This window comes from Petromyzon marinus, chromosome 48, assembly GCF_048934315.1.
Source record: "Petromyzon marinus isolate PM22_M1 ecotype Great Lakes invasive population chromosome 48, UKy_Petmar_22M1.pri1.0, whole genome shotgun sequence".
In the NCBI taxonomy this organism is placed as follows: Eukaryota; Metazoa; Chordata; class Hyperoartia; order Petromyzontiformes; family Petromyzontidae; genus Petromyzon; species Petromyzon marinus.
The window spans coordinates 11,462,540-11,479,242 of record NC_133714.1 but is presented as its reverse complement, the minus strand read 5'-3'; the positions used below and the strand labels follow the sequence as shown (position 1 = coordinate 11,479,242).

At 54.4% G+C, this 16,703-nt stretch overlaps 1 protein-coding gene across 1 annotated transcript in view; it reads right to left on the bottom strand.

The window, feature by feature from the left end:
• Positions 1–691: 691 nt before the first annotated feature.
• LOC116952756 (inter-alpha-trypsin inhibitor heavy chain H2) overlaps positions 692–16,703 on the bottom strand; it is a 72,454-nt gene continuing 56,442 nt past the window's right edge. The window contains exons 15-21 of the mRNA XM_076074545.1: positions 14,045–14,101; positions 12,480–12,566; positions 11,865–11,978; positions 9,006–9,234; positions 8,061–8,233; positions 4,369–4,480; positions 692–1,914 (exon numbers count right to left, since the gene is read on the bottom strand). Of these exons, the coding sequence (XP_075930660.1) occupies positions 1,776–1,914; positions 4,369–4,480; positions 8,061–8,233; positions 9,006–9,234; positions 11,865–11,978; positions 12,480–12,566; positions 14,045–14,101 (911 nt within the window). The 3' untranslated portion in view covers positions 692–1,775. The remainder of the gene's footprint in view (positions 1,915–4,368; positions 4,481–8,060; positions 8,234–9,005; positions 9,235–11,864; positions 11,979–12,479; positions 12,567–14,044; positions 14,102–16,703) is intronic.

Below are 16,703 nucleotides of genomic sequence, written 5' to 3'. Positions count from 1 at the left end.
ACACCCACACAGACACACCCACACAGACACACAGACACACCTGCACAGACACACCCGCACAGACACACCCACACAGACACATCTGCACAGACTCACAGACACACCCGCACAGACACACCCGCACAGACACACCCGCACAGACACACCCGCACAGACACACCCGCACAGACACACCCACACAGACTCACAGACACACCCACAGAGACTCACAGACACACCTGCACAGACACACCCGCACAGACTCACAGACACACCCGCACAGACACACCCGCACAGAATCACAGACACAACCGCACAGGCACACCCGCACAGAATCACAGACACACCCGCACAGGGCACACCCGCACAGAATCACAGACACAACCGCACAGGCACACCCGCAACAGACTCACAGACACACCCGCACAGACACACCCGCACAGACTCACAGACACACCTGCCCAGACACACCCGCACAGACACACCGACACAAACACACCCACACAAACTCACAGACACACCTGCACAAACACACCCAGAACAGACTCACCAGACACACCTGCACAGACACACCAACACAGACACACGCGCACAAACACATCCACACAGACACACCCGCACAGACACACCCGCACAGACACACCCGCACAGACACACCCGCACAGACACATCCATACAAGACACATGCGCACAGACACAGTGAGACTGCGTGTTGTATAGGGGTCAGCCGACCGATAGTTTATTCCACAGAAGATTGACTTAACGTGTCCTATCAACGATTCACAGTGGTCATCTTGTGGCGTCGCGCGACTTATTCCTTCCCATTATAAAACCACCGGCGCGGAGGGCCCGTGTGCCAGAACATATGACAATCACACGTCGCCTCCTGCTACCGCGCTCCGCCTTCCGCCCCGTTTCCCGGTTCCGCTGGACAACGTCGTCGCTGCAACGCGACCCCCCCGATCCCCTGTGCGGCTCGATTGGGGTTCGCGGGTTTCGGATGCCAGGGGGCCGCCCCGGTTAACAGCGCGGACCGCGCCTCTAGCCGTGACGATGCTGCCAATTGCCGCCCGCTTCGCTCGCAGTGGACATTAAAGACCCCCCCCCCCCCCCCGTGTGACGTTGTTCCGAGCGGCAGCGAGCTTTGGTCCGCGCTGGTGACCACCCGCATGTTCCGGCTTTTTGCCAAATTCGGGGATGACTCAAAATTACTCGATCGGGATCACGCGCAGCGCCAATCATCACCTCTGCTACCCCCCACTGCCAGCAAAACGATGCCTGTCTAAACTAAACTTATCTTTTTAATTAATTTTACCAGGTAAGGCCCCATTGAGCTACCTGGCCATCACAAATGACAGCTCAAAGAAGCGGCGGCTCATGATCATCATCGTCACGTGGACATTTACAGCAAGAGCCAAATACTCTAAACACGCGACGTTGATCCTAAATGTGGAGAGAAAAACCGGAGGACCCGCAGAAAAATCCACGTGACCACTAAATAGACAGCAGGCGTCAGGGTAGGGATCGAACCCACGACCTCCTGTATATCAGGCGAGGTAGTCAACAGCTCGCCACCGTGGCACCCCACCATGGCAGCTGCTCCTTGTGCCGCACAGGAGCAGCTGCCACTGGGGGTAACCCCTTAGCACGCAGAGATACCCCACGCGGTGTGCATGAGGGCGGCTACATCACAAACACAACTCATTAAGACTCATTAGGGGGTGTCTGTAGGCCCCCTCCACCTCCCCGTCTTTACCCCCCCCCCCCCCACTCCTCCTCCTCCCTCCTCCTCTCTCTCACGGGCGGCTGAACAGCTCGGGGAGGAGGTAGTCGGAGAGGCGCCCGTCGATGAGTCCGTGGCCATTGTTGTGCACGAACCAGCAGGGGACCTCGTCCCCCTGGGCAGCGTCCTCCAGGTGGTTCTTCTGTACCCCCCTGCGCTCACCACCGCCGCCGCAGACAAACTCCTCCACTCGCCCACCAACAACAACCGCCATTCGCCACTAAGTGGCGGTGACATCACCACGACGCTTGTGCCAGGCCATGTGCACCTTGAGGCCACGTGAAGTGTCGAACGCCCGCGGGCAGGAGGTCACGGGGCAGACCCAGGTACCACGGGTCGACTGACTGAGATGACTGGCTGGTGCACCACCTGTGCCCCCTACTGTGCCAACCTGCTGTGCTTTAGCCACCCGGCGCTCCGCTCATTGTTGTGAGCGTCGCTCCTCCACCCTTCGTTGTTGTTGGAGGGCGACTGCCTCCAACTGCCCAATAGCATCCTTCACGAGCCTCCTCCACAGAGGCCGATCTTGACACCGCTGTTACCAGTCATCGGCAAGTCCACTCAGCTCCACGTCCTCCTGTACCACATCACTCCATCTCTTCTCTAGCCCGTGCCGCGCCCGTTTAGCCCCCTCGATCCGGCCGAACAAAAGCTGTTTCGGCATGCGGTGGCTGGGCATGCGGGCTACATGACCCAGCCAACGCAGCCTTGCCTGCCGGAGCAGCTCACCGATGGGACCTTGCCCAGATCTTTCAAGGATTTTTGAGCTCCTCACACAATCCAGCCTGGTTAAACCCAGGATGGATCGTAGGCAGGCCAGCCTAAATGTTTCCAACCGGCGAAGATGCTCCATTAAGGGGGTCCACGTTTCGCAAGCGCAGAGAAGGGAGGGAATGACCATGGCCGAGAAGACCTGAAGCTTAGTGCGGAGCGACAGACCAGGTAGCTTCCACACAGCATTACGCAACCGATGAAAAGATATTTCCGCTCGACTGATTCGGAGTGAGACCTCTGCTGATTAACTGGAGCCGGTCATAAGCACACTGCCCAGGTATGGGAAACTCTCCACTCTCTCCACAACTGCCCCATCACCGATTGGGAGTTGTGGGGGTGGATTGTCCGATGGTACAAAATACCTAGGCAGGTGCTTGGTTTTGGTGGGGCTGATGGTAAGGCCCCATCTCTTAGTGGCACGCTCCAGTCTCAGCAGCAGCGTCTCCAACTCCTCCTCTGAATGAGCAGCTATTACCAAATCATCAGCATACATAACGTGGTTGAGCAATAGGGAGCCATCCCTTGACCGCACCCGGGCATCGATCAGCCTCCCATTATATCTGTACCAAATGGAGATTCCCCCGGTACATCTATTGAAGGCTTCACGAACTACGTGGTCAAAATAGATGTTAAATAATGTGGGAGCCAGGACATCCCTGTCGCACCCCAAGGTGTACAGGGAATGGCTCTGACTCCCGGCCCACCACCACCACCCACACGCAACCCCCCCCCCCCCCCCCATGTATGAACCCTGGCAGGCTGCTGGGGCAGTAACGAGCGCAGCGTAAACACAGAGGGCACCCGACCATGCCACCACCGCCGAACAAGAGATAAGCGGTGGCGGCACGGAGCCTGCCCACGTGAGGTCAGTGCACGTGCGTGCGGTTGTGTGTGTCTGTGTGTGTATGTATGTGTCTGTGGAGAGCAGTAGTGTAGTGATTAGCGCATATTCCGCTGCGAACACGACGACCCGCGTTTCATTCCTGCAAACGGCCAACACCAGTGACGATTATCTGAACCGGTCCTGGGCCTCCCCTAGGTCGAATCAGTCTCAAATGAGTACCTGGTGCGGTGTATAAACATCGCCATTGGAGAGGCAAATGCGGTCGGGCGTGGATGCTGGTCACACACCCCCGCATGTGCCGTGCCGGCCTTCATAAGTGCCAACCGCTACCAGCACCTGCCCCAACAGTCTGGTTAAGGCTCGATGGGGGATCCACCACACATTGACCAACTCACCCACCCACACACTCAGTCCTGTGATGCTACCACGACCGTAGCTTCCGTTCTTGTAAAATTTTCCTCCCCGATTCCTCTGATCATATCGAATAATCGGTTTCCACTGACGTCAGCACTGTGGAGGCAAAGGCAAGCGGGCAAGGCGCTTTGCCACCCAACCCCCTCGTGCGCCACGCTGGTCCTCGAAGGCGCCACTCGCTCGTGGCACTTACCCCACCGGCCCATGGGGCACTACACGGGTGACCTTTGTCTGCTGGTGCAGCTGGTGAGCAGTGATGGTGCGGGGAGCTACAAACCCAGCGGCCCAAGTTCCATTCCCACTCACGGTCAACACCTCAGTGACGATTATCTGAACCGGTTATGGGCCTCCCCTAGGTCGACTCAGCCTCAAATGAGTACCTGGTACGATGCGTAAACATCGCCACTGGGGAGACAAAGGCGGCCGGGCGTGGTGTTGGCCACCCACCCCTTCGTGTGCCACAATGCCGGCCTTCATAGGTGCTCACTAACAGCACTTGCCCCAACAGTACGTTACAGGCTACACGAGGGATATTTGTCTTTTTGGTGCAGCGGTGATGGCGGCGTGGACTCACCGTGTGACCTTCAGCTTGTGACCCTTCACCAGCATGGTGGCTGTCGGCTTCCCCGGCTCTTCTCCGGGCTGGGTGTTGAACACCGCGACCTCGGGCTCGGCGAAGAACTGACCTGCGGCGCAGTGAAACGCGAGCGCGGTGACCAAGGGGATCCCCGGGGTCCCCTGGACGTATTTTGTTGTTGTTGCCGGGAGGGCACTCAAGGCCTGCGGCTCGCCAGCTGACAGGAGCAGCGGTCGCGTGGTGTCAGCAACGGCCGTAAGGCTGGAAGGTGAACCGGATTTTGTGACAATTCGACGTTTGGCTATGTCACGTATCTATGTGTACTTGTATATGTGTGTATGTATGTGTACATATGTATGTGTACGTGGCCTCAGGGTGCACATAGCCTGGCACAAGCGTCGTGGTGACGTCACCGCCACTTAGTGGCGAATGGCGGTTGTTGTTGTTGTGTACGTGTGTGTGAGACGCGGAAAAGCGCCGGGCAGAGACGATCTCCCACGTGAAATGCTGAGGGAAGGTGGCATCTGTGTGCAGACTGCCCTACATGACATCATCACAACTGTCTAGACCACAGGACGGTTTCCGCAGGTTTGGAAGGATGCCCACGAGGGCATTCACCAGGACATCCTTGTAACATCTATAGAGGCATTTCTCTTCTCAGTGTGCCGAGAAAGGTCCTGGCAAGGATTATTCAACATCGCCTTGCCAGACACACTGATGAGAGGCATACGGAGCCCCAATGTGGTTTCAGACCAGGGCGGTCCTGCACGTATGCCAAATTTCTGTCTGTCTGCAACAGCAGAGGTATAGGAAATTCCAACGAGACCTACATCTCTACTTTTCTGACCTGGTCAAGGCCTATGATACCATCAACAAGTCAGGGCTGTGGGCAGCTGTTTGTGCTTTCGGAGTCCCTGACTCTCGGCTCACAATCACTAAGGGCCTTAATGATGGTGGGCAGTCCGGGGTAAAGCTAGGTCACAGGAGTCGGAGCCATTCCCTGTTCTCCTTGGGGTGTGACAGGGATGTCCTCTGGCTTCCACATTACATGGTGATTTAAAAAAATGTTAACATTTCCGATAATTTTCAACAATACCACAAGAAATGTGCTGCCTCTGGGCTCTGGAGACCACCTGGAGAAGATTCCAGGCACGTGTTGATAACGATGGCGAACAAGTGGAGACCTTGACTTTTTGAAGCTATTAACATTACATTTGTTTATATTCTTAGTTTTTTCGGTAAAGTCACGTTGAAGAGAAACAACAAAATAACAAAATATATATAAAACAATAAAAAATTCTCACGACGTTTCGACCATAATTATTTCAAAATAAATTTATGCAAACCGACACACCTGATGATGACCGTTTGAGTTATGGTCGAAACGTCGTGAGAATTTTTTATTGTTTTATATATATTTTGTTATTTTGTTGTTTCTCTTCAACGTGACTTTACCGAAAAAACTAAGAATATTAATTACTGCAGTCACGAAAGCTTTAAATCAAAATTACATTTGTTATCATGCTACGGTGTATTATCCGTTCTTTTCCCATTAAAAACGATACTCCCATGTCAGTGTTCATTTTTTTTTAAAGCACGCTGTATTTAACATGAGCTTTGACCACATAGTTCGAGAAGCTTCCTATGGCTGTACTGGAGGAATTTCCATCTGGTACAGATACAACTGGAGGCTGATCGATGCTCGGGTGGGTCGAGTGATGGCTCCGTATTGATCAACGATGTTATATATGCTGATTATCTGGTGAATACTGCTCACTCAGTCGAGGAGTTGGAGGCACTACTGCTGAACATGAAGTGTACCACTAAGAGGCGGGGTCTTACCATCAGCCCCACCAAAACTAATCACATGCCTGGGTATTTTGTGCCACCAAACACTCCACCTCCTCAGCTCCTCATTGGTGATGCAGCAGTTGTGGAGAGAGTGGAGAGTTTCCCATATCTGAGTAGTGTGCTTATGTCCAGCTCCGGTTTGAGAGCAGAGGTTTAACTCCAAATCAGTCGGGCGGCATTATCTTTTCATCGGTTGCGCAATGCTATGTGGAAGCTACCTGGTCTGTCACTCCACACAAAGCTTCGGGTCTTCTCTTTCACGGTTATGCCCTTTCTTCTCGATGCCAAGAGAATGAGCCCTCACCACTGGGGTTTCCTCCAGAAACAACAGAACAAATCCACTGTGATTGGCCATGTGAAATGTCCGAATGCTCACTGTGGAGGAGAGGCTGCCACTCCTTTGTTGGAAGCTGGACTAGTACCGACTGGACCTCTGTGGAATATGGGAAGTTTGGTGGGCTGGTTCTGGTTCCAGTCTATACGAGGGGTGGACAGTCCTCCACTCAGGTAAAGAAGCTGACAAAAGAATGAAAGGGTCGTGTGAGCGTGGTGGTGGGGTGTGGGAAGCTGTATCAGGCTACTGCGGGCTCGCCTCCCCGCCAATAGGAGGTGAGTAATAGTGGTGGTAGTGGCTTAAGCCCCCAGCGAAGATGAACATCAGTGGAGGGATGCCTTCTATGACCTCCTGCCCCAGGTGTGGGCTAAAGTTGCCCATCGGGATAGAGTCATCCTGTTGACGCAGGCACCTTGCGCTGGAGTGATGGGAAACCATGGGCGAGATCAGCTCTAAGACATGGGGGAGGACACAGATCGACAAGGAGAAAGTGTGTGGCGAGGGGCCCTGTGTACCGACGAGACCGAAGTGTGTGGGGCAAGAAGGCCGGCGAACAATGTGGAGGCACGGATACCCAGAGACACAGTCACACAGAGACACAGACATGGATAACACGGAGGAGACACAGAGGCACAGACATGGATAACATGGAGACAAAGGAGATGCAGAGACAGTCCCTGGCCAGGTGGTGCCCTGGCACAATAAAAGCGTACTGCAACGGAATCACCGATCTCGCTGATAAGAGCCAATCGAGTGAAGGGGGTGCTTGCCACATCACTACTCGGCCCAAGCATCGCTTGCCAATGAATCGACAATTTTCAAGACGGCTGTCCCGATGCAACTTTGAGCCACAACCTGAGCTGAATTTATTACAGATTAAAACCTCGATTCACGATCCACTAAGAACACACACACCAATAGCCGCCACTAAGTGACAGTGACGTCAGCAGGGGCGGAGCCAGGATTTCAGGCCGGGGTGACATTCAGCAAATTTTAATTTCAAGAATGGTTAGAGAGTCAGGCTGTTGAAATAGACGCCATCGGTTGGCGACACACTCTGACAATGCAGTTGCACGGAGTCCGCCAGACCGAGTGTCGTACACTTATACGCAGAATGTCACCCGTGTCACCCCCCCCTGGCTCCGCCCCTGGACATCAGGCCAGGTGCACATTGAGGCCACGTGAAGTGTCGACGGCTCGCTGACAGGACGTCTCGCGACAGACCCAGGTGCCATGGGTTGGCCGAGTGAAATGACCGGTAGATGCACCAGTGAGTACCCCCCACTGTGCCAACTTGCTGCATTTTAGCCACCCGGCACTCTGCTCGTTGTTGTGAGCATCGCTCCTCTGTGTTCCATTGTTGCTGCAGGGCGACTGCCGCCCCCCCCCCCCCCCACTTCGACCAACCATCCTGCCGGACTTTCTTCCGTATATATGAGGGGGGGGGGGGGAGGAGGGCAAATTCTGATCGGTGATTTCGTCCGATTTGGTCGCTCCGGCATACCGATGAGGCCGTGCGTGCTAGCTGACAGGAGGCTCTGGTCCACGGTGTAGAAGCCCAGGAAGTCTCGGTGCACCTGGTGGCCTTTCCACACGCGGTGGAGGACAACGACGAAGGTGGGGCGCTCGTCCAGCAACACCGTGAGCCTGCGGCCTGCCTCCACGTGCACGCGGACGCTGCGGGGGAAGGGGTAGGGGGCACATGGGGGGACAGAGACACGGAGACACGGGGGGTGGGGAGAGACAAGGGGACGCACGGAGAGACGGGGAGAGATACGGAGAGACGCGGAGATAGGAGACACGGGGACACGGGGACACGGGGAAAGGAGATAGAGACACAGGGGCATAGGGACATGGGGTACAGAGACACGGAGACACAGCGAGAGGAGACACGGAGATACAGGGAAAGAGACACAGGGATACGTGGGACAGACACGGAAACGCGGGGAGAGGAGACACAGAGATACAGGGACAGAGACACAGGGATACGTGGGACAGAGACACGGAGACACGGGGAGAGGAGACACAGAGAGACACGGAGACACAGGGACATGGAGGACAGAAACACGGGACAAGGGAGACAAGGGACAACACTCAAATCATTCATTGTAGATTTTTGGTTAGGCCCCATGATGGCCTCTACAAATGTTGTGTTGTGTAACCCTCCACCACCCAACTCACATTCATAACCTGTGCGACACCTCATCACTTCCAACAGACCTCACTGGTCCTCTTCACACTTCATCTCTTCCAGCGCACCTCGTCACCCCTCCGCGCACATCATCGCCCCTCCCAGCACTTCTTCTCCCTTCCCCGCACCTCATCTTCCCTCCCCGCACCTCGTTGCCTCTCCCTGCCCCTCGCCACACCTCGTCGCCCCTCCACACACACCTCATCGCCCTTCCCCGCACCTTGTCGCCCCTTCCCGTATCTCGTCGCCGTGCCTCACCTGCCATGGGTGATGGTGGCCCCCGTGGCCCAGGGCAGGGTAGTCTCCCGCACGCCGCTGCCGTTGTTGGCCCCGTTGCCGACGGCGACGACAACGTCGTCCGTGCCGACGTTGAGCGTCACGTCGGCGCGGTCCATCGCCACGGCGACGCGGCCCAGGTAGGTGGCGAGCCTCGTGGCGCCGACCTCGGGCCTCTTGGCCCCCACGAGCTCGGCGTTCACCACCACACCTGGCGCCACCACGAGAGCACAACCGGCACGGTTAGCGGACGCGGGGTTACGGTGCGTGGCCAATTACCCGCGCCCACTTGAAAAGTCCGCCTGCCCGCCCACCTTTGTCTCCCCCCAGTGTGAATGTTTTTACACATCGCACCCGGGTACTCATTTGAGGCTGAGTCGACCTAGGGGAGGTCCAGGACCGGTTTAAATAATCATCACTGGCGGTGTTGGCCATGAGTGGGAATCGAACTGGGGTCGCCGGGTTCGTAGCGTGGTGCGCTAACCGCTACACTCTAGCTCCTCACCATAGACACACAAAGATCCCCCGTATAGCCTTTGAGAGGCTGTTGGGGCAAGTGCTGTTAGCGAGCAGCACCTATGAATGCCGGCATGGCACACGAGTGGGTCGGTGGCCAGCACCACGCCCGGCCGCCTTTGTCTCCCCAGTTGCGATGTTTACTACTCACCGCACCAGGTACTCGCCCAGTGCAGTGCCACGGTGGCGAGATGTTAACTCCCTCGCCTGGAATGCAGGAGCTCGCGAGTTTGATCCCGACCCTGACGCTGTATATTTGTAATTTGCGTGGTCCTCTCTCTCCCCGTGGTGGTCGCGTGGATCTTTTTTCGGGTTCCTCAGATGTTTCCCTCCACATTTATAATGAACATCAGGCGTTTATGGAGTATTTCACTGCTATAAATTTCCACGCGATGATCACAAGCCGCCACTTCGTTGAGCTACCGTTTGTGGCCAGGTCACTTCTGGAAAGAAGAGTTTACTTTAGTTTACAGACGACACATTAGCAGGAGCACAGATTGAAAAGTTCTACTGATATTAAATGGACCGTCTGTATCCATTAGTCCCACTTCTTTGGTACCAATATCTGTTGTTATTATTACGATTACTATTTAACGTCTTCCCAACATTTTCTTCTGCCGTTTCAACTCAGCTCAACGTTTTCATTGCTAAACAGGTCAAATCCCGTGTAGCCAGCAGCCCAGCTAGTTTCGGTGGCAACGGCCCAGAGGCCCCCGGACAATGGGGGAGTTACTGTCGGACATCGAGAGGAGCCCAGAGCCAGCAGCGAGCCAGCAAACCGTAGGCATCGATCGTTGTTAGCAGCAGGAAGGTACGTCCCCACAGCTGTCAACCCCTTATCAGTGCCTACCCTATTAGAGACCAATTCAGACTTTATTGGTCACTCTGTGTCCCTTATATATCTCAACGTTCATCCTACAAAGTCCCATCACAAGGGAGAAACGCAAAAAAATAGACAAACATTTTTTTGCCCATATTTAAACGACTGTATGCTGTACGGACCTGAAAACCTGTACAAGAATACGAGTGAACCGTATGGGTTGACAGCTGTGTGTGCCAATGTATAGATCAGACTTTTGATCGATACATTGGCACGTAGCACCCTGAGAACGATTGTTTAAGTGAGCCTGTCAATAATAATGATGTCTGTGCAAACAATCAAGTTTGGGTGGTTGAGGGCTGACAATGAGGATGCTGGCGTCAAACTAACACCACGTGGCGAAACCCAGAAGCAAGCATGTGTCGTAGCGCGAGCACTGTGCGAGACTACGGGTCTCTGTGTGAGTCCATGGATCTCTGTGTGAGTCTACAGGTCTCTGTGTGTGAGTCTATGGGTCTCAGTGTGAGTCTACGGGTCTCTGTGTTAAAAATCTATATTTGAAGTTTTCGTGACTGCAGGATCCATACTCTTTGGTTCTTTCGGTAAAGTCACGTAGGTAGAAAATAAAATAAATTAAATCACGACGTTTCGGGCGCAACACAAGTGTCCGTCATCATTCTTGCTGTGGGACAACCACAGCAAGAAACAATTGCTGAAGTGGGCAAAAGGGCTGCTGTAACAAGAGGCTATATAGGCAAGAGAAGGGGGGGAGGAGCCAGGGAGGAGAGACAAGGAGGGTGGGGGTGTGGGGTAGGGGGAGTGGAGGCGACAAGTAAGACACAAGCACGGCAAATATGCCGGGGTGGGGAGGGGAAGTGGGCGGGGCTGGGTGTTGGGAGGGTTCGGAAACCGGAGATGCGGATATGAAGGCAGGCCAAAAGCAGTTTAGGTTTCACCTGGTTAATAACACCCTTCCAATGATTGCTCAATCTGTATCCATCTTCCCGGTTGAAGTTATGTCTATGTTTATATATCTGGATGGCTTCATGAACAAGCCTTTGATAGTAGCCCGAATGTTTGCAGAGTACCTTGGTCTCGGAAAAAAACAACATCATGGGAGCCCACCCTCCCTGTCTCTCCTCCCTGGCTCCTCCCCCCTTCTCTTACCTATAAAGCCTCTTGTTGCAGCAGCCCTTTTGCCCACTTCAGCAATTGTTTATTGCTGTGGTTGTCCCACCTGATGACGGACACTTGTGTTGCGCCCGAAGTGTCGTGATTTAATTTATTTATTTTATACCTACGTGACTTTACCGAAAGAACCAAAAAGTCTCTGTTAGTCTAAGGGTCTCTGTGCGAGTTTGTGAGACCCCTGCATAATCGCTGTGGTTGGGCAGCTGATGATGAAACCCGGACGTGAAGCCAGACTCTCAGCAGTGCTGACTGGTGACTTCTGCACCGGTCGGCCAGCCCACACACACAGACGGAGAGGTTGTCACGACGGCCACCTCGCTCTGGGTCGGACACGAGGTTGATGATCTTCCCCGGCTCCTCGTCCACATTGAAGCAGACAGTCACCTTCCACTTGGGCAGCGCGATGATGAAGTGGGGATCATTGTCGACTGGGAGACGGCACGGGCAGAGACACACAGCCATCAACACCCCTCCTCCACCCCCCACCGCCGCTCCTCCACCCCCCACCACCTCTCCCCCATCCCCCACCACCCCTCCCACACCCCCCTACCCCATCCCTTCCACATCCCCCACCACCCCTCCCCCATCCCCCACCACCCCTCCCCCATCCCCCACCACGCCACCCACACTCCCCACCACCCATCCCCCACACCCCAAACCCCTCTACCATAACCCACCCCCATCCCCCGACTACCCCTACCATATCCCCCACCGCCCCTCCCCCATATCCACCACCCCTCCCCCTATCCACCAACCCTGCCCCCACCACCCCTCCCCCCACTACCCCAGCACCCATCCCCCACCCCTCCCACCCCTCCCCCATCCCCCACCACCCCTGCCCCATACCCCACAACACCTCCCCAACCCCCCACACATCCCCCACTACCCCCCCTCCCCCATCCCGGCGGGGTGGTGTGGGCGGCACTCACCCACGTGGGGGGGGCGCGGGGTGATTCCCACGGGGAGGACGGTGGGTGGGGTCTTGACGAGCGGAGGGCACTGCTTGGGTGGTGAACCTGGGCAGCGCAGTGGCGGCGGCGGTGGTGGTGGTGGAGAGAGGCGGGGCAGGGGGGCAGGGGGGCAGGGTAGGAATCACATAACGTGCGGTTCAAGCACCTAAAGCCACGGCCCTGGCAGCGGTGAGCGAGCACAACCGATATAAAACACAACTCGGTACCTTCGTCATCGCGTGCGGCCCCATGGGGAACAAATACACATACAGGGACCCCTCTACTTAAGAAGATTCCTCTGGAACCTAACCTGCCCGTTTGTAAGTCCAACTTTACTCTTGTCCATTCGAAACGTGTTGTACGGCATGTACACTAAACACCGGGAATAGCTTTATAATCTTCTGCAGGTATAGATGCCACTGGTTCTTCATGTTCTGCAGATGTAGATGCCACTGGTTCTTCATATTCTGCAGATGTAGATGCCACTGGTTCTTCACGTTCTGCAGATGTAGATGCCACTGGTTCTTCACGTTCTGCAGATGTAGATGCCGCCACGGTGGTGGCATCTATTTATGACTCTTGGTTCTGAATAGGCAACTGGACATACGGATCAGGTTTGTGCATATCTCTCAAAGTTCGTAAGTCGAATGTTCGTAAGTAGAGGAGGAGTCCCTGTATCATAGCTGACGTTTCGGGCAATGGCCCCTCCCCATTTATGTGCTATTATAGTAAATATACATTTATTTTCTGTTGTGGGTCACGAAGGCAAATGCCAACGTCACTCGTGAAGCCTTTAACAGACTGTTGGGGCAAGTGTTGTTCGCGAGTAGCTGCACCTATGAAGGCCGGCACGGCACACGCGGGGTTCAGTGGCCAGTACCACGTCCGGCCGCCTTTGTCTCCCCATTGGTTATGTATACACACCGCACCGGGTAACTCATTTGAGGCTGAGTCGACCTAGGGCAGGATCAAGACCGGGTCAGATAATCGTCACTGGTATTGGCCGTGAGCAGGAATCGAACCATGGTCGCCGGGTGTGTAGTGCAGCTTACTAACAGCTACATCACCGCTCCCCGCACACACACAGACACACACACACAGACCCGCACAGACACACGTACACGCACACACAGAAACGCGCAGTGTAATTGAAAAACGCGTTGCGAGTTGTTTTAGTTGGAGGCGATCTTCTCTCCGTCGGGGCATCTCAGCAACGAATGAGTTCGTGAATGAGAAAGTTCATTCATGAGCAAAGTGAATGCATGAGTGAATGTGTTAGTGAATATTGAGTGAATGTGTGAGGGAATAATTCCGTGAGTGAGTGGATGAGTATGAGTAAGTTGATAAGTGAATGAGTAAGTGGATGGTTGAATGAGTTAGTGCATGAGTTAATGAATAAATTAATGAGCGAGAAAGTGGATGAGTGAGTAGATTAGTAAGTGGATGTGTGAATGATTGAGTTAATGCATGGATGAGTGAATTAATTAGTGGATGAGTGAGTGAACGAGTGAGTGAATGAGTGAATGAGTAGGCATCTCACACACATGGAGGGTCGGGCTCGGGCTGGTAGGGTTGGGGCGTCTGTCCAGGGGGGACTCGTCCTGTGGAACACAAAGATAAAGACAGTGGTCCCCTGTTTAGCCAACACACGCTTTTAGGGCAAGTACTCTCAGTGAGCACCTATTAAGGCTGGCACGCCACACGAGAGGGCAGTGTTGCCAGAACCACGCCGGGCCGCCTTTGTCTCCCAAAATGTTGACGTTTACACACCATACAAGGTACTTGTTTAAGGCTGAGTCAACCTAGGGGAGTCCCACGACCGGTTAAGATATTTGCAACTGATGTTGGCTGTAAGTGGGAATTGAACTTGGGTTGCCAGGTTGGCAGCACAATGCGGTAACCACTACATTACCGCTCCCCACTCACAAACAAACATACAGTCGGCTCACCCAACAGCAACAATAGCCGCCATTCACCATGAAGTAACAGTGATGTAGCCACGGTGCTTGTGCCAGGCTAGGTGCACTTTGAGACCACGTGAAGTGTCAAAGGCTCGCTGCTGGCAGGTCACAGGACAGACTCAGCAGGTGCCATGGGTTGACTGACTGGGATGACCGGCAGATGCACCACCTGTGATCCCCACTATATAAACTTGCTGAGTTTTCACCGTCCGGCGCTCCGCTCGTTGCTGTAAGCATAGTTCATCTGCCCTCCGTGTTGCTGGAGGGCGACTGCCTCCAACTGCCCAGTAGCGTCCTACTCCTCCATAGGGGCAGATTTTGACATCGCTGGTAACAGTCTTCCACAAGTCCGCTCAGCTCCATATCCTCTTGTACCACATCAGTCCATTTCTTCTCTAGTCTGTTTAAACATGAACTCCTCTGGCATGCATTGGCTGGGCATGCGGTGGCTGAGAGCTTACTGATGGGAGTATGTTCAGATCTTTCAAGGATCTGTGAGCTCGTCACGCAATCCAGTCTGGTTAATCCCAGGATGGATCGCAGGCAGGCAAGCCTGAATGTTTCACACTGGTGCAGATGTTCCATAAAAGGGCTTCATATTTTGCAAGCATCGATAAGGGAGGGCATAACCGTGGTCGAGAAGACTTGACACTTCGTGTTGAGCGACAAACCGGGTAACCTCCACAAAGTGTTACGTAGCTGATAAAAGGAAAATGGCACCTAACTGATTTGGAGTGAGACCTCTGTTGTCAAACCGGAACTGGTCATAAGTACACTGACCAGGTAAGGGAACCTCTCCACTCTCCCCACAACTGCCCCACCAGTCACAATAAACAATAAGGAAGGTGCTTTGTTTTAGTGGGGCTGAGGTTAAGGCCCATTTCCAAATAGCATATGGCAGGTTCATCAGTAGCATCTCCAACTCCTTCTCAGAGTGGGCAGCAATTACCAGATCATCAGCGTACATAACACATTTGACCAACAGGGAGCTATCGCTTGACATCACCTGGGCATCGATCAGCCTCCCATCGTATTGTACAAAACAGAGATTGGTCCGGTACAGCTGTGGTGGTCAATCTGTAAACACGCACACGCTACACAGTACCTACCAGAGCGGGGTTACTGATAACCCTGACCAAGACCCCGCCTGAGGGGTCGAGGCTGTGAAGTGTGTGTGTTGTGAGTGTGTGTGTTGTGAGTGTGTGTGTTGTGAGTGTGTGGGATCCCCCAGAACCTTGGCCCTAGGCAGAAAGCGGGATCAAACAAACACAGATTGGTTGGGCTTCCTGTGGCCAGAACCCCTCCTGAGGGGAGGGGGCTGCGAGGGATCTGTGATCACTCGGAACCCCGCCCCTCGGTGGGGAATCGTATAAAAGGCAGGCTCCTGAGAGCAGAGTTCAGTTTGCCTCAAGCCGAAGTCGAGGAGCCGCCTGAAGAAGAGACCCTGGACCCCAAGCCCCGACGTCCTTCTAAGGGCCGGGGCACAGTGTGGTGCCAGCGGTCGGTAGGCTAGGACCCTGAGGTTCCCTCAGCCCGACGTCCTTCTCAGGGCCGGGTCTGGATGGGCCAGTGGTCAGAGACCCACCGGTGCCAGTGGTGGGTCAGCCTCCCCTAGGTCCAGCTAACCGGAGGACTATAGCAGTAGTCAGGCCAACGGCTAGGGTACATAGCCCGGAGGCTGTACCGCCACAGGTTGTGGGTAGAAGGGGTCATTACCCCTTCGTGTCAAGGACCTAGTGAGTCGTTGTTAAAGACATAAATAGAAGTATTGCTTCCTACTACGACTCCGTCTCCATCTACGACTACTACACAGCCATGGGAAGCTTCTCGTGGTCAAAAATAAATGTTAATTAGTGTAGGAGCCAGAGAGCATCCCTGAGAATAACCCAGTGCCCTGGCCTATTGATGGTATAATAGGCCTTGACCTCCTCGACCTGAAACGACATTCGGGTTCCGCGAGCCTCTCCTCAGCGTGCCTGGCAAGGCGATGTAGAATCATCCTTGCCAGTGACCTTTCCGGGCCTCACACTGGGGAGGGAGATGCACTTCAGCCAACCACTCACTGGGAGCGACTGCTTCCTCCAATATTTGAGGCACAGCAGCCTTAGCAGAGTCAACCCCACCTTGGCCCATGATATGTTTTTTTTTAATCTGAAGGGCTTTCGCTCCCCCAAGACCTCACAGATATGCTAAACCAACCTACGAACCTATTCTTGGGGGTTGGAGATCGGATGACCGTGCT